The sequence below is a fragment of the Boleophthalmus pectinirostris genome, unplaced genomic scaffold (genome assembly GCF_026225935.1).
Source record: "Boleophthalmus pectinirostris isolate CB_2022bp ecotype Guang Dong unplaced genomic scaffold, ASM2622593v1 HiC_scaffold_13, whole genome shotgun sequence".
Lineage (NCBI taxonomy): Eukaryota > Metazoa > Chordata > Actinopteri > Gobiiformes > Gobiidae > Boleophthalmus > Boleophthalmus pectinirostris.
Genome location: NW_026571036.1, coordinates 2844650 through 2868087, shown reverse-complemented (window position 1 = coordinate 2868087; position 23438 = coordinate 2844650). Strand labels below are relative to the sequence as shown.

The following is a 23438-nucleotide window of genomic DNA, read 5'->3' as shown; positions in this document are numbered from 1 at the left end:
TGTCTTTTAACAGACAAAACCTCTTATATTCAGATCTCGTGGTCTTTGTTTCTCTACAGAAAACAGTTGTTTATTCATGGAGACTTGGGCTCAGACAATTTGAAGACAACAAACAAGAATTTTCAGGATGTGGTTGCTACATTCATGTCGTTTAAAAAAACATGACAATATCAAGTAATCCAAAGTAATCAGATTACGTTACTCACTTTAAGTAATTTAATGGATTACGTTACAAACTACATTTTGGGGTGTGTAATCTGTAATCTGTAGGGGATTACATTTTAAAAGTAACCTTCCCAACACTGTCCATATAATACTTGTGTGAGGGGGGAAATTATGTTTATAACAAAGCTTCCATGCAGTTAGAGCTTGCTGATAGAAATAAGATAATTTAATTGGGAATTTTGGCTACATTAAAATTGCATTTCAATATAAAATGTAGACCTCAGATTTTCTTAAAAATATTGCAAAGGAATAAAGTACCACATAGAGAGTCAGTTTTTTTAAGCACTCCTGAAGCCATTTGATTTTAAAAGTGNGTTCATTAAATTCAAGGTAGATCAGTTTAATTCCACACTGTGACACATTTCAGACAACTCACCATCACCAGACACGCAGCAGGTGACGCCTCAGCCACCAAAAAAGGTTCCACATTGCACCTTTAACCCAAATAAATGGTCCTGATGGTAGTCTGAGATTTTGTCGCCCTCTTCTGGACACACGTGCACATTGTCGCTTTTCCTCGTGTCGTGCAGTTTCTTCTTTTTGGACCAACTCCTCTGAGGGAAAACACATTTAGAGGAGTTCTGTTATTTTCTTTTGCAGCTCCGTGTGTTTCTTTTGTGTATTTAAAAACGGTTTACTGGGATGATCTTGTTTTATTGTTATTGTATCAGTGGCATGAAGCAGTTTCAATATTATGATTTTTTTGTAGTATCTCTGTACAAATCTATAATTACTGTATGTGTAGGGTGACCAGACGTCTCTATTTACCCGGGACAGTCCCAGTTTTGAGCCCTGTGTCCCCTGATTTATCCAGAACCAGTGATTTGTCCCAGTTTTATACAAGAAGTGTCCCTGGTGTCTCTATTTTTATTTTTGACCAATTTTTTTTTTAGGTAAAATGCAGAAAAGCTGCTTAAAAATGACCAAAACTCAAAGAAAATGTGACGATACTGATTCAGTGCAATTTTCCAACTGCAATTTTCCTTGCTTACTACACAGTTTTATTATTACCAAACACCCCAAAACCGAGAGTGTCCCAGTTTCTGATTTTGAAATTCTGGTCACCTAATAAATATAGTCGCAGTAGATATGGAGACTGGTTCATTTATGAAGGCAATCTGTGAACTATTTCTCCTTAAATATGAAGTTCTTTTTTAATAATTAACTTTTTTTTTTTTTTTTTAATAAAATAAATAAATACAAATTATGCATAAAATAACAAACAATACTGGACAGGGGGAGGCAGAGGTGACAACAGGGGAGGGGTAGGGTAGCCAAAGGTCACACATAACCAAAATTTACAGTTACATTAAAATAATAATAATTAAAAAATATATAAATAAATTAAAAAAGTACATTAAATTGTTCAAAAATGTTCTGTGTTTTAATCACTTTGGAACTGGAGGACAAGTGGATGTTTTTTATTATAGATCCACGATTTGGTACATTTGATTATTATTTGTTTTATATATATATATATATATATATATATATATATATATATATATTATTATATATATATTTATATATATTTATATATATTTTTTATTTATTTATTTTATTTTTTTATGAAGTCGATTTTTAAAATGTATTTATTTATTTATTTTTATTGTATTATTATACATATATACATATATCCACTACACACACGCAACGGAGACATTCAGATTCATTAAAAAGCTAAACGAAATAAAAAGACAGACAGAATGTAAACATAACTTAACATATGACAATAAATCAAACCTAATAAGAAAAACTAATTGGAAAAATGAAAGAGGTGTCAGCGACTGAATTGAAGGATGAGAATATGTAACTATGGATTAAGTCTCTGTAGATGCTGGTTATTGACGTTGCCTTTTTGCAGAATAAATGTTGGATCAATTGAAAGTAATGATTTATTTCTGTTAGTAGTAATGGAACATAAGGTTTTGTTCTTGAGAATTTTGCTCTGTGTGTGTGGTATTTGCCTGAGAAGAATAAATAGATTAATTAATTTTTCAATTTTTGTATTTTGATGTGTAAAATGGGTAATGATGTTTTCTTCATTCAAGGTTATTGGGACATGTAAATTCTGGGAAAGAAATATTTCTATTTATTTCCAGTAGGTGGAGCTAATGGGGCATGAGAGAAATAAATGAAGAATGTTTTCAGGGTGTGACGAGCAGAAGTTGCAAACTGGGTCAATTAGGAGAAATCTGGATTTAAAAAAAAAAAAGTTTGTGGGGTAAAATGTGTGTCAGATTTTAAAGTGGAGTTCTCGTGTTTTATTGATGATTGGGTATTGAAAAGAGAGTGTCCAGGTTTTATACCATTGAATATCTTGAAATTGTGTTTGTCAGTAAAATTTTCCTCTAGGTTGAGTTTTATTGTTGCTGAGTAAATTGATCCGAATGTGTTTGTTATTGCAATTTTTATTAAGAAATTCTATTCCGTTTATGTATAAATTGTAGCAGTTAAATCTGACCCTTCATCACTTGTACTACGCCCTTTGGCAAACATTCAGTGACTAATTTAAATTCTATAAAAGGGATTGGAAATTGATACTTTTGCAAAAATGACTCATAATTTTAAATTTGGCCTGAATCATCAAAGAGATCTGAAACGTAAATGATATTTTTGTCCACCCAGGTTTGAAAAAAGATAGATTTTTTACATTTTAGAATGTATTCATTGTTCCATATAATACTTGTGTGAGGGGGGAAATTATGTTTATAACAAAGCTTCCATGCAGTTAGAGCTTGCTGATAGAAATAAGATAATTTAATTGGGAATTTTGGCTACATTAAAATTGCATTTCAATATAAAATGTAGACCTCAGATTTTCTTAAAAATATTGCAAGGAATAAAGTACCATAGAGAGTCTGTTTTTTTAAGCACTCCTGAAGCCATTTGATTTTAAAAGTGTAATTTAAAATTTCTAAATCCAACATCCTTCACTTTTAGAATTTGTTAGGACAGATTTCTTAGGTGATAGTGTTTTATTTTTCCACATGAAATTTGTTAAGGTCTTATTAATTTCTATGGCAGTTGAGTCCTTCACATAAAGTGAGAGCGCAGGATAAATCAGCCCGGAAATACCTTCAAACTCAATTAACAGAGCACGTCCAAAAATAGAAATGTCCCTTTGCAGCCATGTTTAATATTGTATGTTTTTTGTTTTGTTTTTTTCAGTTTTAAAGGGAAGTTTTGCTCTTGTCTATCTGCCATGTCTTTACACAAGTTAATGCCAAGATACTTGACAGAATTTTCCACAGAGATGTTGTTGCACATGGAGGTGACAGGAGTATTGTACAAACACAGTATTTCACATTTGGACTCGTTAAGTTTGAGTCCAGAGGCGACAGAGAACCGCTCGACAAGAGAAATGGCAGAGTCAACCTGATTTTTATCTTGTAAAAATAAGGCTGTATCGTCTGCAAGTTGTGTGATTCTAATTTCTTTACCGAAAATGTTGATACCGATTGAAGTTCGATTTTTTTTTTTTATATAAAAAATTTATTTATTAAATGACAAATGGTAATAGAGAAAATAACATGACAACATACACACAACATAACAAACAGAATGCCAGGGGGAGGCATACACATGGAAGAAAAGCTTAATCACTGCCACTGTTACATTATACAAAAATATTCATGGACATACAACTTTCAAATGTCAATACAGCTTTTTTGTTTACACTTTTAGAGATAGAAGAAGGTATAATTCTAACTGCTTAATTAAAACTGGAAAAAATTAAGACTTTATTTTGACTACGACTTTATTCTCATAAAATTACTACTTTATTCTTGTAAGTTTACGACTTTATTCTCGTAAAAATATGACTTTATTCTCGTAAAATTACGACTTTTTCTGGCTTCGACTTTATTCTCATAATATTACGACTTTAATGTCGAAATGTTACGACTTTATTCTTGTAGCGCCAGCATTTTTTTTTATTTTTTTATCTGACCCTTTTACTCCGTCGTAGATAAGAAAAAAGTTCAGGCCATAAAGTCAATTTTTGTTTTCGGTTCGTTTGTTTATATTACTTCAGCCTGCGTCACTTCCGCTTCCGTAAACCGAGCGGCCCCTGAAAAGCGGCGCCGGAGACCCCGCGGCCGCAGTACGTCACGAGCCGCCATTTTGTGTCCGGCCTGAGTCCGCAGAGCGCAGCAGCAGCAGCCGCTTTTCTTTCCTTTTCTTTTATTTACACTCCTCCGCCGCGGCCAACCGGGACCCCACGCTCACCACCTCTTCGCGCTGGTACGTACGTGCTTTGGGTCCGGGGACCGGGGTTTATCCGGCGGGTTCGGGTCGCCGGGAGCCGCAGACTGTGGGGAGCGCGCCGTGTGCGCTTTGTACCCGGCTTTCTGGAGAGACCGGGCCTCACAGGCTCCGAACCCGCTCCGAACCCGCTCCTCCGGCACAGAACCGCACCGGTCTGACCCCGATCCGCGACGCACCATAGAATTAAGTGTTTTGTGCTCGTATTTCCCACGTTAGTCTTGTCCGTACCCATGTGGTGCGCGCTGCGGCCTGTGCCGTGCACAGCCTGTGCAGAGCCTGTTCAGAGGCGTGGTGTTAGCGCGCGGTGGACATGGAAACACCAAAAACATCCCAAATGCGAGCGTTTAAATCCGCACGAGTCTGTCGAGCTGCAGCATGTTTCACTCGAAACCGATTTCTCGTGGAAGACTGATAAATGCGTGTGAATAGGTGCACTTTCCCTTTCATTTGCATGCACAGCCGCGGCTCTGCAGCTCCGTGCGCGATGGCGCCAAAGCCCGTGCACAGGCTCATTGTGATCGGCCTGAGCTCGCGTTTCAGCGGCGCGTCCCGTGCTCCTGCAGCTTCACCACGACACTGTTTGTGTTTTGGTCCTGGCTGAGTTTCGTAATCAGACTTTGCTTCTTCTGTTAGCGCGGGCTCTTAGATAAAGGGTTTATTAGAGTTGCACTGGATGAAAGTGAAGACTGTGCTGGTGTTCCCTCTGATTTAGTGGAACACTGAATAGTTTAGTAGTTGGTTTAGGAGTTAAAGCTCTGCAGACTTCATAAAATACCACATAAAATGACTTAATATCTTGATTAAACTGGTTATTGACTTTCTGCAGCAGGACTTGTGCAAGTGTTTTTGTTCAAATCAGTAGAAATGCTGATACTGCGTTGGTATTCATGAGGGTATTGTGTGTACCCTGTGTATCAGATGCCCTCCCATGCACCTGGTGTTTGTTAGTCATATGGGAGATGGTGCGTTTGTGGATTTTGTTATGGTTGTGCCTTTTTATAAACATCTCCTGCATCCGTTCTCATCATCCTCTCCTCTAACGTGATGTTCTGGTGTTCTTCAGAGATGGCCACTGATCATGTGAACGGGAACGGCACAGAGGAGCCCATGGACACGGCGGCGTCGGCAGAGCGGTCGGAGAGTTTCCCCGCGCTGCTGGAGGCCGGACTCCCTCAGACCGTGGCCGAGAAGCTGGACGAGCTCTACGTGGCAGGTACAACCCAGACCTCAAACTCTACAACCAAGACTCTCGCAATTTCACATTTTAGTCTGTCGCGATTTAACGATTACTCACGATTAATGAAACCGGACAACGATGTAATCCTTTACTCGCAGCATGTCTCTAGTGACTTCTAGTTTGTTAAATCAAGCAGCTTTACATTAATTGTCCTTTTGTGGAGAATTGTTTGAACTGAAATTACTTATTTTTGCTTCTTAACATTTTCACAATTATTACATTTTAGTCTTTACGCTTGTATTATGACCTGAATCATCACGATTGTCAATTAATCTAATAATCTTGACGTCCCTAATGCAATAATAGTTTTTAAGTCTGTGGTTCTATGGTGGTAAATATAGGAAATACACTTAAATTACACTTCAAATTGCATAAAATTAAATGATTTAAATTCAAATTATTTGTGCCACCAGTCTTCTCAGAATCTACGGGAAACACAGAGCGCCTTTTTGAAATTTAAATCACGTAACGGGGGGAGTAGTCGGGACAGTAGCAGTGATTTTTGGAGTTAAACCAAAGCAGCAAGAGCAGGTCTGTGATTTTTAAAGATGCGCTTCGTAACATTACATCTATCATGAGGGAAACGAGCGGGTTACAGTACAACATTACGGTTCAGATCTGTGGAGAGACTCCTATTCACAGAAGAAATTATTGTATAGGATGTCCCAAAAATTGACATAATTTTAAAAGCAATTATCTTAAACTACCAAGTCTAGCTCAATGAAAGTGAACAGTTTAGGTGCTGAACGTCGTTTTGTTTGCCATTTGGTGAAGTTTTTCCAAATTTTGCATGCTTCACCGTCTTGGGTGTGTACGAGCAGATTCCAAAACTCAAAAATGACGTCTTTGGGTGTGAAAGGCTCAAACTGGAACAAAAATAAAACATTAATTGCAAAATCTTGATCTGTTTCTGTACATTCTGTGAAAATTTGTGGTTATTTCAACAAGAATTGCCTGCGAAATATCATATTTTTTGGGGACACTGTGTAGTTTTGAGCAACAAAAACACCCGCTAAACGCTAGAATTTTGAATTTATATTTAGAATTTATTTATTTAGAGGACAAGCCCCTTGAGATGTCTTGCCATTTTGTTTTCGAGGGGGTCCTCACAACAAAAGACAGATACAGTAGGGTACATAAATTCAAAAAAAGCATCAAAACAACAAAATCAACACCATACACACTCACACTTGACTTGTTTGACATATAATAACACAAGTTTGAGGAAAGGGGGGGAAAAAAAGAAGCTAAAAACAAAGTTCAAAGATAATCACAACAGAATTTGAACAAAATGATCAAAAAAAATTCCATGGGTTCTGTAAATAAATATAGTAGATGGAACATTCCAGGGAAAAGCGATAACATCTCAGCGGACCCTCCACCAGAAAAGTTGCTCGGTGCACCTTTTTTTTTTTTTTTTTTTTTTTACTCCAGCGGCAGGAGCGGAGTTTAGAACAGACCTGGGCGGCGGCTGTTTGCTTTGGGAGCAGGTCTGTGGGGGGGCGGGTCTCCGTTGAATGGGGCCTCCTGGTGTTATCTCCTCGCAGATCAGGCTTCGCTCCAGAGCCTTTTGTTCCGATGCAGATGTCTGTGGAGAGGGCCGCGGGGTGCATCTGCTCCGGGACTCGCACAAAGGGACAAAGGAGCAACCCGGGCCCCCTGGCAGGTGCTCCGACAGGTGAAGAGCTGTTTGGCGGATACAGGATCAATAACACGGGGCGGATGTATGAGGGATTCCACCTTCACTGTAGGACTGCAGCTCGTGGATTTGCATATTTTAATACGTTTACGCAGTTGTTGTACCCGTTTGTGTCGTGGGTAAATAAATTTACGGAAGCCGAGAGGGGTCACAACAAACGCAAACGCCGCAACAAATACAAATGCGACAACAGCAAAAAGCCACAACGAAAGTGACCACGGGACTCTATTTTCCAACGGACCGATCAAGCGGCAAGTGAAGTACAACGTGAAACAAATAATGATAAAACAATAAATTACTTTAACTTACGTTTCCAACTTCTCTGTTCCTTTACTTTTCACGTTCTTCTTCTTCACTTGCCGCTTCATTGGTCTGTTGGAAAATAGAGGCCAGCGGTCACTTTCGTCGTGGCCTTTTTTGGTTTGTTGTGGCGTTTGTTGTGACATCTCTCGGCTTCCGTGTAAATTAGGGCTGTGCTAAAATATTGACGTTAATTTTCTGATACAACAGTCCATGATGACAATACTGTATCGATTATATCAACAAAGTATTTATCATGTCTTTTTACTAAATTAATTTTTTGACGGTGCTACAATTTTGATGTTGGTTCAGAGAAAGGAAATGTCTTGACGCAAAACACTTGATATATTCACTGTTTATGGTTACAACTGGTTTATTCCGTATTAACTGTGAACAAGTAGTGGTTTAACAAAGAAATGCTGTTTTAATCATGTATTTCAGTGTTTCCCAAACTTTCTGGGGACACATACGTATTTTCGGGGATATAGGGCGCGCTCAAAAGCCTCCAACCCCATCAAAAAACGACTGCGTGCCCCACAATCCAGAGCGCCCCATACACGAATCCACTCAAATGTCCCAGCACGACTTCAGTAAACTACAAAGCCACAGCGCGCGCAAACACACACGGAAACAGACAGCGACCGCGCGGCGAAAAACACCGATAGCCACACTCATCACTCCACACCGATGAGGAACGAACCGAAAAAGCGAGCGCAATGTGCCACTTCTAGACACGACTGAACAACTGAGTCACTGCGAACACGCCGACAATCCGTTGGTCCCAGACACACCCTCCCTACACGCCACAACTGAACAAAGCCCAGAGTCACCGTGAACGAACAAACAAAACCACTGACTAGGGGTGTGCAGAAATATCAAAATATTGATAAATCGTATTGTTTAATGTGGTGATACAGTATTGATATTGTGGGCTGCTGTATCGATCTGTAGGCAAGAGTATTTTTGGTATATTTTACTCAAAAATTATGTTACAGAGCTACAGTTTTTTTGCTTGTTTAGTGGAAGGAAACTTGTTTATGCAGCACTTTTTATTATCAAAACAGTGAAAATATCAAATGTTTGCGTTTTCATATTAACTTTGCACAAGAAGTGATTTAACAAAGACTTTTCGTATCGCAGACATGATTTAGCCTTTTAATTTTGGGGAACCGTATCGAATCGATTTGAAATATATCTCATTGAACTGAAAATGTACTGTATTGAGATGTATCGTATCGAGGTATGTATCATATCGGCAACTTCTTAATGATACCCAACCCTACTACTGACCCATCCAATTGTTGTTTCCTTTAAAGTCCGGTGCAGTTTATTTGTGAAAAGTTCGAAAATGGACCGTTCAATGACAGTGCGCCTAATAGTGCGCAGAAAATACGGATATTTTAAAAGTCACAAACCTTCGTGACCCAAGTCGATTGACTTTATTCATAAATCACAAAATAAAGGTGGATTTGAGCATTAATGAGCAGGAATGTAACAATAAACAAAATATCTTGATATCGTATCGTCAAAGTTGTCACAGTAATATTGTGGACCATCACAATATATCGAATCACAGGTCTGTTTGCGTAAATCACAGGTGTCAAGCATAAGGCCCGGGGGCCAGATCTGGCCCTCCAAGACCTTTAATCTGGCCCTCGGCTGATTTTCTACTAAAATATATTAAATTTTCTATTAAAATATTGGTAATTTTCTGCACCACTTAGCATACCTGCGTCTCCAGAGCCTCTGTGCGTGGCCCCTCCCAACAGAGCTGCACAAATGAAGACTTGCCTCTTTCCAAACGCTCTTAAAGGATGATTGTTTTGACTGTAGATCGTGACACCCTCATCAGCAAAATGACAAAAATGAGAAAAGTGGACGCCGAGTGCAGGATTTTCCAAGAAAAAATGGACTTGTTCCAATTTGCATACAAGTTAATGTTAAAACATTGTGTTGAAATTGCATGCAAAGAGTTCATCAATTAAAAAAAGATTTGTGTAATAGATTTGTGTTTCTCTGCACAAATATTTGAACTTGCTATTTTTGGGGTATATATGCTATGAGTTTTCTGATCCGGCCCCTTTGGGATCAAAGTAGGTTCAATATGGCCCCCAGACCAAAATGAGTTTGACACCCCTGGCGTAAATGAAGAGTTATGGTGCAGCAACAGCTAAAAAAAAGACAGAGGGAACTACAAAGACCATGATCCTTTGCTCCATTTCAGTGCAGACGACAAGAAGAAATGACAGTTCTAACACTTAACTCTTAGTTCTTTGGGTTAAGTCTTGTCAAGGCATTTTAAGAGGAAAAAGTAGAATATCAAGTTTTGTTAAGCTTCACAAAATGTGTATCGTGAAAATATCGTACAGAGATTTGGATATTGTTACATCCCTAATCGTGAGCTTTCCCATGATATCGCAATAAATATCGTACTGTGAGGTTCGTACCGTGACAATATCGTGTCGTGAGAAGTCTTTGTAATGACTGAGAGAATGCCGTCTTTTCTTCAGATCGTAAATGAAGTATTACTCAAGTTTTAAACAATGAAAAACAGTCCTTGAACCAGCAATAAAAATTTATGCGCAAGTTGCCTATTTGGAAATGAAATGTGGCCAATTTCTTTTTCTTTTCAACATTCGATTGTACCAGTAATATTGGAACAAAAATGGTCAATATTGGAACGAAAATATACAAAACATGTCTTAACGTTTCAACATTTCTAACGAGATAGTTGGGCTTGTCTGAGTTTTTGTAGCTCGTTCCAAGTCCGGGTGCAGGAGAAAAGTGCAGCAGCAGATTAGGCGACCCCAAAAAAAAGTCATGAGACCCACCTAATAGTCACGACTCAGTCTTTGGGAAACAATGATGTATTTGATTCTTGAAAATGGCAGAACATGCAGGATTTTATGTGCAGTATCGAGTTCTGGTTCAGTCTCCTGTTGTTTGTGTTTAGGTATGGTGGCCCACAGCGACCTGGACGAAAGGGCCATCGAGGCTCTGAAGGAGTTTAACGAAGATGGAGCGCTGCAAGTTCTGCTGCAGTTTAAGGAGAGCGACCTGTCTCATGTCCAGGTCTGAACCAAAAACACACACACGTAACACAACTACTGCGTCTGCACGTGTACCGTAACTACTACTTGCGCTGCACGTGTACCGTTGTACTTCTACTGCATCTGCACGTGTACCGTTACTACTACTGCGTCTGCACGTGTACCGTTACTACTACTGCGTCTGCACGTGTACCGTTACTACTACTACTGCGTCTGCACGTGTACCGTTACTACTACTCTGCACTGTACTTCTGTACTGCGTTACGTGTACGTTACTGCTACTACGTTGCACGTGTACCGTTACTGCTACTGCTATCTCCACGTGTACCGTTACTACTACTGCGTCTGCACGTGTACCGTTACTACTACTGCATCTGCACGTGTACCGTTACTGCTACTGCGTCTGCACGTGTACTGTTACTACTACTACTACTGCGTCTGCACGTGTACCGTTACTACTACTACTACTATCTGCACGTGTACCGTTACTACTACTGCATCTGCACGTGTACCGTTACTGCTACTACTGCGTCTGCACGTGTACCGTTACTGCTACTACTGCGTCTGCACGTGTACCGTTACTGCTACTACTGCGTCTGCTCGTGTACCGTTACTACTACTACTGCGTCTGCACGTGTACCGTTACTGCTACTACTACTGCGTCTGCACGTGTACCGTTACTACTACTGCATTTGCACGTGTACCGTTAATACTACTACTACATCTGCACGTGTAGTACTACTACTACAGCTGCACGTGTACCGTTACTACTACTACTACTACTACTACTGCGTCTGCACGTGTACCGTTACTGCTACTACTGCAGCTGCACGTGTACCGTTACTACTACTACTACTACTACTGCTGCGTCTCTTCAGAGCACAGGCCGCGTGTTTGCGCGGACGATGTTCTCAGTGTTTTCTGTTTTGGTTCTCGCGTAGAACAAAAGCGCGTTCCTCTGCGGCGTGATGAAGACGTACAGGCAGAGGGAGAAGAGCGGCGCCAAAGTCTCGGACACGAACAAAGGTCCGGACGAGGCCAAGATCAAGGAGCTGCTGGAGCGCACGGGCTACACTCTGGACGTGACCACGGGCCAGAGGAAGTACGGAGGCCCGCCGCCCGAGAGCGTCTACTCCTGCCCCCAGCCGCCCGTAGGCACAGAGGTGAGAGAAGTTGTGTTAAAGCATTATTCCTTCACTCCACACTTGGGAATAACGGATTATTTTCCCTCAGTACTGGGGCTGGGCAGCTCATTGAATTAGAATTTATTTGTTTGGAGGATGAGCCTCGCCATCTCGTTTGTTGTTTTTGAGGGAGTCCTCATAAATACAATGACAAAAGACAGATACAGTAGGGCAGACAGCAGAATACATCAATTCAAATAAGCATCAAAACATCAAAATCAGCACACACACTCACTCACACTTGACTGTTTGACACACAAAACAAATTTGAAAAAAAATAATATATAATAAAAAAAATACAAATAATACTACTATAATGATAAAAATAAATACTACTAATAAATAATAAAAATAAATACTAATAATGATAAAAATAAATACTACTAATAATGATAAAAATAAATACTACTAATAATGAAAAATAAATACTACCCTGGGTGGGGAGTCTTTGCCTCAAGTGGAGGAGTTCAAGTATCTCGGGGTCTTGTTCACGAGTGAGGGAAGGACGGAACGTGAGATTGACAGGCGGATCGGTGCAGCTTCGGCAGTGATGCGGTCGCTGTATCGGTCGTTGTGGTGAAGAGGAGCTGAGTCGAAAGGCGAAGCTCTCGATTTACCGGTCAGTCTTCGTTCCTACTCTCACCTATGGTCATGAGCTCTGGGTAGTGACCGAAAGGACGAGATCGCGGATACAAGCACTCGAAATGAGTTTCCTCCGCAGGGTGGCTGGGCGCTCCCTTAGAGACAGGGTGAGGAGCTCAGTCACACGGGAGGAGCTCGGAGTAGAGCCGCTGCTCCTCCACGTCGAGAGGAGCCAGCTGAGGTGGCTCGGGCATCTGTTCCGGATGCCTCCTGGGCGCCTCCCTCGGGAGGTGTTCCGGGCATGTCCCGCCGGAGGAGGCCACGGGGAAGACCCAGGACACGCTGGAGGGACTATGTCTCTCGGCTGGCCTGGGAACGCCTCGGGGTCCCCCTGGAGGAGCTGGAGGACGTGTCTGGGGTGAAGGAAGTCTGGGAGTCCCTGCTTAGGCTGCTCCCCCCGCGACCCGGCCCCGGATAAGCGGACGAAAATGGATGGATGGATGGAATAATAATAATAATAATAATAATAATGATAAAAATAAAGCAGAGTTCAAAGATAATCACAGAATACAACAAAATTCAACAAAATGATCAAAAACAATGATACAGGTTCTGTAAATATTGAACCAGAGCATTTTTAAATGAAGGGACAGAAGCTAAAGCGCGTGTTTTCCTATTTGTTTTTTTGACTCTTGGGACAACAAAAAATATCTGATCAGCGTGACATAAACTTTGAATAACATTGAATCAAAAGTCGTGGATTAGCGGAACAGTTTAGTCCTGAACTTCTTACTTGCAGAGCCGGGTTATGGTGCATTGTTTAAAAAAAACAAAAAAAAAACTTTCTACCAGTGTAATTAGAGCTTATATTTTTTTAATCAGGATCTGGAGCTTCCCTAGCAGCCTGACTTTGATGTAAATAGATTATAATCATCCAGTGTGTGCAAAAAGTCAAGATTTTTTTTTCCCCTTTTGGCCACATCGTCCAGTTCTTTTCACCACATATTTAACTTCATATTTTGTGTCTATTTCTGCAGATCTTTGTGGGTAAGATCCCTCGGGACCTGTTTGAGGACGAGCTGGTTCCTCTGTTCGAGAAGGCCGGGCTGATCTGGGACATGAGGCTCATGATGATGCCTCTGAGCGGCATCAACCGCGGCTACGCCTTCGTCACCTTCTGCTCCAAAGAAGCCGCCATGGAGGCCGTCAAACTGGTGAGGAGCTCAAATAATACTCGACAAGAGACAGACCACACACTGGGGAGGGTGAAATCTAGTCCAGGAGTCAGTTAGACATCAAATCATAAATCAAAACGTTGTACTTTTCTTAGTGCACAGAGCTGGGTTTCAAAATAATAGATTTACAGTTAGTTCTGGGTATCATTAAGAAGTTGCAGATACGATACATACCTCGATGCAGCGCGCTTTAGATTCAGTACAGTTCAATTAAAAAAAACTAAACCATGGTCTTTGTCAAACCACTTATGTAAAGTTCATACAAGGGACACCCATTTAATCAAAGCTGTGGAAATGACAAAAGTGTCGCATAAACAAGTTTCCTTCCTCTAAATCAGGGGTGTCACTCATTTTGTTCCGGGGGCCGTATCCAAACGACTTTGATCCCAAAGTGTCCGGATCAGAAAACTCATGTCATATAAACCCGCAAAATAACAATAAGTTCAAATATTTGTGCAGAGAAACACAAATCTATTACAGAAATCTTTGTTAATTGATGAACTCTTTGACTAAATATTATATTTACAAACCTGAAACTTTAAGAAAAAAATGCAATTTGAACACGATGTTTTAACATTAACTTGTTTGTAAATAGGAATAAGTCAATCCTGCACTCGGTGTCCACTTTTCTCATTTTTGACATTTTGTTGACTGTCACGGTCAACAGTCAAAACGATCGTCCTTTAAGAGCGTTTTGTAAAGAGCCAAGTCTCGCTATGATAAGCGGCGCAGAAAATTACCAATATTTTAAGAGAAAATATAATTTAAATATTTTGGTAGAAAATCAGCCGAGGGCCAGACTAAAGGTCTTGGAGGGCCAGATCCGGCCCCCGAGCCGTATGTTTGACACCCATGCTCAAAATTTAAAAAAAAATAATTGTAGCACTGTGACAAAATAATTTGGTAAAATATACCAAAAAAATACTGTTTACAATGGAAATAGACCTGTAATTAACCACAGTATTGTTGTTCAGTGCAGTGGTGTAATTCAGAAATCTCTGGACGAGCTACTTTTGAAGGTGGTGGTGATTTGCTGGTAGCTCCTGAGCTCCAGGTTAGAGAATCCTGCTCTAGTACAATATGTAATACGATCTAGGGGTGGGCGATATATCGATATTTTAAATATATCGAGATAGTTTTTAAACTCGATATGAATTCTGACATATCGTATATATCGATATAATGCTTATATTAAATTTAGAATTCGCCGCTTCGCTTGTTTACCTTCTCTCTCGTCGCCTCCGCGCGCCTCCGCCTCCCTGATTTTGTTCGTTAGTGTCTCCTTCGCTCCTCACTATCGCCTTGAACGCGTCCTTTAGCCCGAAAGAAGCTAAACGAGCTGAGCTGCATGAGAAGTGCTGTTTATGCAAATGAGCCATGCGCTTAAGTTTCGTTTCTGTAAAACGTAAACGCACGTGCGCAAAACTGCATTAAACACATTATAATGTCAAAATGGCTGATGTGGCTCTAGAGTCGTTGTGCTTTATATATTGTAAAGTTTAGTAATGTAAAGTTTATTTATGGAGAAGATTTTAATGAATAATCTGCTGCAGTGTCACTTGTACAATAAGTGTTTGGAAACGTTGGGTTTGATCTGCAGTGGATTGTGGGATTAAACCTCACAGCTCCTCACTGCTGGAACATGGAGCTATTAAAAATAAGGAACATCCTGAGTTTCTTCTGCTGAAGGAGCTCATGGTTCTGGTTCTGGTCTGGAGAACAGAGTTAATGCAAAGATGAGCTTGTCTTGAGTTTTATCTATGAATGAAAAGAAGGAAATATGTTTATTTTATTTTACAGTTAAATTATTATTTATGTAATTAGGTTTTTTGTAATCTTAAATGTTCCTATATGAACTGCCGACCTCTTACACTTTAATTAAAAAAAAAGGACCTTGTGGAATTTGGCAGATTTGTTTTTGCAGTTTTCAGTTTTAGGGGATTATTTTTTCTTGAACATATATCGAGATATATATCGTATATCGAGATATAGCAAAATATATCGATATATTTTTTGATCCATATCGCCCAGACCTAATACGATCCTAAAGCAGTATAATACTACAGCAGAACTAAACCCACAGCCGCGAAGTGCTGAAAGACGAGGACAGTGCATCTATGAACCTTTTAAAGAGGGAGGATTATTATTATTTTTTTTTTTACCTTTTTACCCTGTTATGCCTGGATGACGTCTAAAACCTCTTCAGGCGTGTTCTTAATGAGGGAACAGTATGTTTAAGTTTTATACTGAATTAGTGGGGCCTATTCATAATGTCCTTACAGTGAGAAGTAGGCAAGACAAGTTTATTTGTACAGCACAATTCATACAGAAAGTAATTCAAAGTACTTTACAGAATAAGAAATGCATTAAAATCACAAAACGAACACATCAAAACATAAATTATCAATATACATTTTAAAAAGAGACATTAAATGAGAGAGAAAATAAATGAAAAATGAAGCAGAGGCCTGTGTCACACGTTCAGGAAAACTGTTCTAGGTTTTGGCTGCGTGCATCTGAAACGCGCCTAGTACGAGTCTGTACGAGGCTCCGCCCACAAGCCTACGTTATCACCCACGCTCTCCCACACGACAATTCTCCATAAATAAACAAAAACATGATACGAAACTACACAGAAATTGGTGAAACGTGCGGGAGTTTCATTAGAGGGACGCACGCTGAATTTGTTGTGATGACGCTCTGAAGGGGGAGTTACCAAGGCAAAGGAAACGCTAGACTGTTCAAACTCTGAGGGAGGGGGGGGAAACTTTTACTTTCTAACAGACTTTCCTTGTTTTATTCCAGTACAACAACTACGAGATCCGCCCGGGGAAGCACATCGGCGTCTGCATCTCCGTGGCAAACAACCGCCTGTTTGTCGGTTCGATTCCCAAGAGCAAAACCAAGGAGCAGATCCAGGAGGAGTTTGCCAAAGTCACAGGTAATTTGTGTGTAATTTGTGTGTAATTTGTGTGTAATTTGTGTGTAATTTGTGTGTAATTTGTGTGTAATTCGTGTGTAATTTACCAGTTGCGACGTTAAATCAAACTGGATTTTTCAGAGCTTTTTTACCATGTTATAAAAGTTTCTCCTCATTGACCCTCTGAAGTTTTATTTGGAGTGTAGTGTCGAAGTAGTTTTAGTTTGAATTAAAAAAAAAAATAAAAAATTACAACGCTCTGCTCTAGTAGGAGGTGGAGGAGGATCTCGTTTTGTTGTCGTGCTTACGGAGACGTCATTGCTCCCATTGGGCACCGCAGTTTTCTAATGTGAAAATCAGCGCGTTTGTTTCTTTTGTTAAGTCTTTTTAGATGAATATTATGATTTTAAAATGTCCAAATTATAACAGAATGATCCACGGGTGTCACAGATTATGACTATAGAGCTGACGCAAGCACAATGGGTCTGATTTTTAAAGGGCCAATATTGGACTATTTTCTGATCTGTTTTGTTTCCTCATCGAAAACACTCACATTTTGACGAGAATCATTTGGATAATTTCAGCTTTTGTATTTCCAATCTCTACTGAACTAAAGGAACTAAACTAAAGTAGCTGTTAACTTAAAAACGGAATATTTTGAGCTTTGCAGATGCAGACGGACGAATAATCAAGTTACTCAAACGTGTGAATGAAACAAAACGACTCGATTATGGGAAAAAAAATAAATAAAAATCACTATCAAGATTATTCTGATTATTTTTTAGATGCATTTATTCAATAGTTCTAAAAAAATACACTTAATTGATGATTTATGCAAAACTTTCAACTGAAAATAAATATTGGCTACAAATATGAACTATTGCGATTTTTAAAACATAAAATGAATAAAATAAAATACTTTGAACATGGAATAAGGCACAGAAAATCATAAATGTATCCAAAATAAACCATGTATCCAGCTTTTCCACAATCTCTATAGTTAAAAAGTAAATTAAATATACTTAATTATATAAAACATATCCCAAACTAAACTTGTTAAGCTTTAAATAGTTTGAACTTGATTGAGTTTGGAAATCGTTGAACCACAAATCGAAATTGAGATCAAAATTCGACAGACTTGTACAGCTCCAGATCTGTTTTTGATGAAGTAACTGCATTTTAACATGGCTTAAAACTCACAAAGTCAATTTTTTTTGTAATCTAGGACCTCTTTTAAATCATTGTGTTGAATCTTGCAGCTCCTTTTCAGTGTCTTCAAAAATACTAAATTGTGTTTGTGTTTTTCCTCCAGAGGGGCTCACAGACGTGATCTTGTACCACCAGCCCGACGACAAGAAGAAGAACCGCGGCTTCTGCTTCCTGGAGTTCGAGGATCACAAATCTGCCGCTCAGGCTCGACGGCGCCTCATGAGCGGAAAGGTCAAAGTGTGGAACAACGTCACAGTCACCGTGGAGTGGGCGGATCCCATCGAAGACCCGGACCCCGAGGTCATGGCGAAGGTCAGACGCTCAAAACATCTACAAGAGTCAAACACGTAGCTGTAGGAGAGAAGTTCTTATGACTTATGGTTGGACTTGTCATTTTACACTTCTCGATTATATTTAATATTTACCTTTTGAACTGTGATTCCAGGTGAAGGTGCTTTTCGTGAGGAACCTGGCAAATGGCGTGACGGAGGAGGCCTTGGAGACGGCGTTTGGCGAATTCGGGAAACTGGAGCGCGTCAAAAAGCTCAAAGACTACGCCTTCATCCACTTCGAGGAGCGCGAGGGGGCGGTGAAGGTACGGCGCCTCCGTGTGTTTGTGCCAGTGTCCTGCTGTTTCTCACGGCTCTGGCTCAGTTTAACAGTGTGGTGTGTCTTCAGGCGCTGGAGGAGATGAACGGGAAGGAGTTGGAGGGAGAGCAGATCGAGATCGTGTTCGCCAAACCTCCAGATCAGAAAAGGAAGGAACGCAAGGCCCAGAGGCAGGCGGCCAAGACCCACATGTGAGTCCTGCTAAAACTGAACTGTCCAAGTGTATGACTTAACAGAAGATCCACATTTATGCAGCGCTTTTCACCATCAAGACACTCAAAGTGCTTTACATCAAGAAACCACTCACACATTCACACTGACTCACACGAGTCGTGCACCAGAACAAAGTGTACGACATGGACTCACAAAAACCCAGATGAGCGCCTCCATGTGTCTGTTACAGACCAGTGCATTTTGTTTCCAGTTTTAACGCGTCCTCTCTCCCTCAGGTACGATGACTTCTATTACTACCCCCCTCCTCACCACATGGCTCCTCCCTCCAGGGGGCGTGGCCGCGTTGGCAGCCGCGGTGGCTACGGTTACCCTCAGGACTTTTATGGCTATGATGACTACGATTATTACTACGGCGATTACCACGGAGGTTACCGTGGCTACGACGACTACTACGGCTACGAAGACTTCCAGGCTCCGCCCAGAGGCCGCGGAGCACGCGCCAGGGTCGGAGCCTCTCCCGCCAGGGGGCGCGGCGTCGCCACGGGAGCGCCCAGAGCCAGGGCGGGCTTCCAGCAGCGAGGGGCGGGGCCACGGGGCAGAGGAGCCCCGCGCGGAGCGCCCCCCAGAGGCCGAGGCGCGGTACGTGGTGTGCGCGGCGCTCGCGGTGCGAATGTTGGCGGAAAACGCAAAGCCGATGGCTACAACCAGCCAGATTCCAAACGGCGGCAGACCAATACTCAGAACTGGGGCTCTCAGCCCATCGCTCAGCAGCCGCTGCAGGGCGAGCACGCTAACTATTCCGGATACAAATCCGACAACCAGGAGTTCTATCAGGACTCGTTTGGGCAGCAGTGGAAGTGATGGGGCTAGGCCCCTCTGTACATATTTTAATATGGACTCCACCTGCCGAACTGCTCCTCATTTTACTTTGCTTTTTTAAAATTGCATTTTCCACAAGTTCAATTTTTAGCTGATTCTGTGCTGGCTGTGTGTCGGCTCTAGGTGTCTGTTTTTACATTCTTCATGTTGAGTAGTAACAACATTGTCCTTATGTATTTAAAAAAAAAAGTGTGATGTTTTAAACCGGACCTTTAGGTCCTTTGGGCTTTACATTGGCTTGTATTCTCTGCTGTCTGTTGCTTAAATAAACTACACGCACACGTGTACAAAACTCAAATTGTGTTCAAATTCCTGTTTGGCTTCTTCAAATTCCTCAAATTCTCCTGGAGTGTCCTGCATGTGTCCACTGCAGCGTGCATCCATGTGTCGTCCAAAACATGTGAGATTGGTCCAAACAGACGATAATCTTAGTCCCCGAAGAGCCTGCGCCTCAGGACTAATGTGCATGAACCCGTTTCATTTGCTCATCTCATCTGTGCAGCTGTTCTCAGAGGGTCAGACCGTCCTCTGTAAGGGGTCTGTCGAACGCCGTTTTACACGGAAACACTTTGAGACACGATCACACGTTCTGCTCATTTTCACTAAAAGTCCCGACACATTTGGTCCATTCATCTCCAGAAGAGTCTCATTCTGAATCCAAAAGTTTCTCCTGATTTTAGTTTCAAACATGACTCATGCCGATGGTGACAACCTGACGGATTAAAACGATGACATTTGGTTTTCCTCGAGCCGTCTGAGAACATCTCCACGTCTGTAGCTGTAGCTGATCTGCTTCTCCTGCATGCTCTGCTCCTGTCTGTGTCCTGGTGTTGAATGTTGTTCTAATTGTGTGTTTTGTCACTGGCTAGCAGGACTCAGCCGTGCCCTCCTGCCCTGAGGACTGCTTATGAAGCTCCCTCTGCGTGGCGCCCTCTAGCACCGGCACGCCATTGGACCAGGGGTAAGGTCACCTGACTCCGTGGGCCAATGGGAAGCGAGCGTCGGCCCACGCACGAGTTTGAAAGTTGGAGTGAAACGGCGGACTCAGACGTTGTCGGCCATTTTAGAAAAGCTGTCCTATGGTCGGTCTACCTCAGTGAAGTGCAGTCAGGCCCCAACGCGGCGCTGTCCGGGTGAGGCAGCCGCTGTGGTGATCTGTGGCAGAGTGGTTAGCCCGTTCGCCTCACAGCAAGAGGGTCCTGAGTTTGATTCCCGCGCGGGAGTTTGCACGTTCTGCCTGCTCCAGTTTGTCTCCCCCCAAAATCATAGTTGCTGAATTTGGATCTCAGTAAAATAAAGAAGGATCCGCCTCATGTTCCCTCACGAGAATTCTCCATAAATATACAAAAACGTGACACAAAACTTCACAAACCTGATGCGAATTCGTTTATCTTTCTTTCATTTTTCAAAATAAAACCAAAAATAATAAAATGAAAAAACAATTCTTCGTTATTTGTCTCCAAAACCAAAATGAAAAAATGGATAACGTATGTTTCTCGTTTCCGTGAGCTCAGTGTTCCATTTCTTTTGAATTTCAATTAAGAACGAAAATCAATAAAATGGGGAAACGGTTTATTTCATTTTTCCGTTTTAATGTCAAACAAAAACTGATTTCGACCAATTTTCAATATTTAATTTAAAGTTAATTTCAAATAACACCAATTAAAAACGGTCTCTGTGCCTGTTTCAATTTTGATATTTTATTCTCTCTGGTTTATTTGCTCCGGATTTATAATAAACTATTTTTATTATAGTTCTATGGAGACAAGTGAACAAAGTTTATCGCTGCTTTCTGTTTCTCTTCATGGAGTTCAATGACTTTCTACGACCTCAAAGTAAATGTGTCGCTATAAAAGAAGAGACAAGTTTCTCCATAAAACTGCAATGATTTTTCTGTTAAATCCTTCTACCAGCAGAACTTCCAGGGCAAATAAACCAGAGGGAATAAAATATCAAAACTGAAACTTGCACAGACTTTTTTTGATTGGTGTTATTTGAAATAAACTTTAAATGGTGGAAATAGAGGTTAAAATCTGTTGTTGTTTTTTTTTGTTGGACACTAAAATGGAAAAATGAAAAACTGTTCTTTTTATTTTTTGTTAACTGAAATTCAAAAGAACAAATGGTACACGGACTGATGATCATTCGTTCAACCATTTTCTTCATTACTTGTAAATAAAAAAACTGATTCGTTTTTTCAGTTTTCGATTTTGTTTTTTAAATGATTTATGGAAAAAATTGATAACTGCAGTTTCTCGTTTCCGTGACTTGAACTGCACTTGTTTAACATTTTAGACAATCGTGTGAACAAAATAACACTATTTCCAAAAAAATATTTACATGAAAAGTGTATATGTACAGCTTACACTTACCGTTATCTTACCTGTTTTTTCCATTATGCATTTAAACACAAAATCGAAATCTGAAAAAAACAAATCGTTACCGTTTTTTCATTTTGGTTTTGGAGACAAAAAAGGAAGAAAAGTTTTTTTTTTTTTTTAAAAAATGACTAAACGAATGGTACGCGGATTTGTTGTGTTGTGATGGCATTCCGAAGGGGGAGTGACTTAGCGTGGAGAGCAAAAGGAAGAGGAACTCAGAGCGTCAAAACAAAAGTGAGACTAAACGTATATTTAATTTTTTTTATGTTAATACGCATTTTTGTGCGACGATAGCATTTTCAAAACCATGAAACGAAAACACGGTGATCTAAATAATACTAGTACGACGTAGAACTAAAATATCCTCTTTAAACTTAAAAAAATAATAATAAAGCAGGTTACATCTTCTAGTCGTCGTCGTCCTGTGAGAATCTTCGAAGAAACTTTAATATCAGACCCGCTGTAGCTGCTGTTCTGTAAACTCTACTCCCGTTTAGGACGTTTGGAAACACGCGATGAAACTCCCGGTGTAATTCCCGACTCGACTCGCCGACTGACTCTGACCGGAGTTTTGTGTCTGTGGGGAAATGACGAAAACTGAGGTGTGGTTGGAATTATTATCGAAACATAACTGAACACTACAATGACATGGAGATGAAGAGAACTGACATTTTCTCATTTTTGTCAGACTTACTACGGCAAACAGCCCACCGGAAGTTGTCATCGAATGTTTCCGAACGTCGTCTCGGTTTGTGACGTAAACGCGAGTAGAGTCCATATTGCAGAGTCGTTGGCACTTTGTTCTTTCAGCGTTTAAGGGCTTCACAAATCAAAGACGACATTCTGAGCTTCTAAACTGGAAACGCCCGTCCCGAAAGCGAACAGGAGCCAGCTCTACACGACGAGTTTCGAAGTAGAGTTGAATTTTCATTTTCGGCGGTTTCATAAAACAAATTTCGTGACACAAAACGGAGAAAACTAGTTGGAATCTTCACTGAGAGGCTGAAAGGCTAACCACTCTGCCACAGGTGATAGAAGCAGGGATGCACCGCTCCACGTTTTTCCGTTGATACCGATGTCGATACTTTGCCTATTTAAGTATCTGCTGATCCCAGGGCACAAACTGAAAGTATAATTTTTGTTAAACACAAACAGCATGAAGTAAAAACGAAATCCAATGTGTGTTCTGAACTTAAATTTAGAGAAATATGAGACTTGTGAGACCGGATTTTTCGGACTGTAAGTCGCTCTGGAGTATAAGTCACACCAGCCAAAAAAAGCTTAATGAAGAAAAAAAAATTAAGTCGCACTTTCTTGGGGAAGTTTATTTTATAAAATGAGAGAGCAGGAGCAGACATTTCCTGTGTAAAGTGAAGTTGTAGTAAAAACAACAGACTGTTAACGTCACATATGAACAGTTCTTCAGATAAACTAGAACATAAACAACAGAACAAGTTTATCAAACTCTCCATCTCACTCCAAATC

The 23438-nt window shown here is 40.6% G+C and overlaps 1 protein-coding gene across 3 annotated transcripts; it reads left to right on the top strand.

Annotated features, from left to right (window-relative positions):
- The first annotated feature begins 4316 nt into the window (after positions 1-4316).
- On the top strand, positions 4317-22008 carry LOC110166741 (heterogeneous nuclear ribonucleoprotein Q-like). 3 transcript variants are annotated; one of them, XM_055149575.1, is made up of 11 exons: positions 4317-4470; positions 5558-5707; positions 10684-10802; positions 11722-11943; positions 13584-13760; positions 16587-16722; positions 18014-18222; positions 18356-18505; positions 18589-18710; positions 18969-19332; positions 20445-22008. In XM_055149575.1, the coding sequence occupies exons 2-11, from the start codon at positions 5560-5562 to the stop codon at positions 20481-20483; spliced, it is 1686 nt and encodes a 561-aa protein (XP_055005550.1). In that variant the 5' UTR covers positions 4317-4470; positions 5558-5559; the 3' UTR covers positions 20484-22008. The 3 variants fall into 3 exon arrangements, with proteins under 3 accessions (XP_055005550.1, XP_055005549.1, XP_055005548.1); XM_055149574.1 differs by having other exon boundaries at positions 20442-22008; XM_055149573.1 differs by lacking the exon at positions 20445-22008 and having other exon boundaries at positions 18969-19870.
- The last annotated feature ends 1430 nt before the right edge of the window (positions 22009-23438 follow it).

Coding starts and splice junctions, on each gene's coding strand:
- LOC110166741 (XM_055149573.1), top strand. CDS start 5,560: ATGGCCACTGATCATGTGAACGGGAACGGCACAGAGGAGCCCATGGAC. Junction 10,803..11,721: donor GCGACCTGTCTCATGTCCAG/GTCTGAACCAAA, acceptor GTTCTCGCGTAG/AACAAAAGCGCGTTCCTCTG. Junction 13,761..16,586: donor CCATGGAGGCCGTCAAACTG/GTGAGGAGCTCA, acceptor GTTTTATTCCAG/TACAACAACTACGAGATCCG.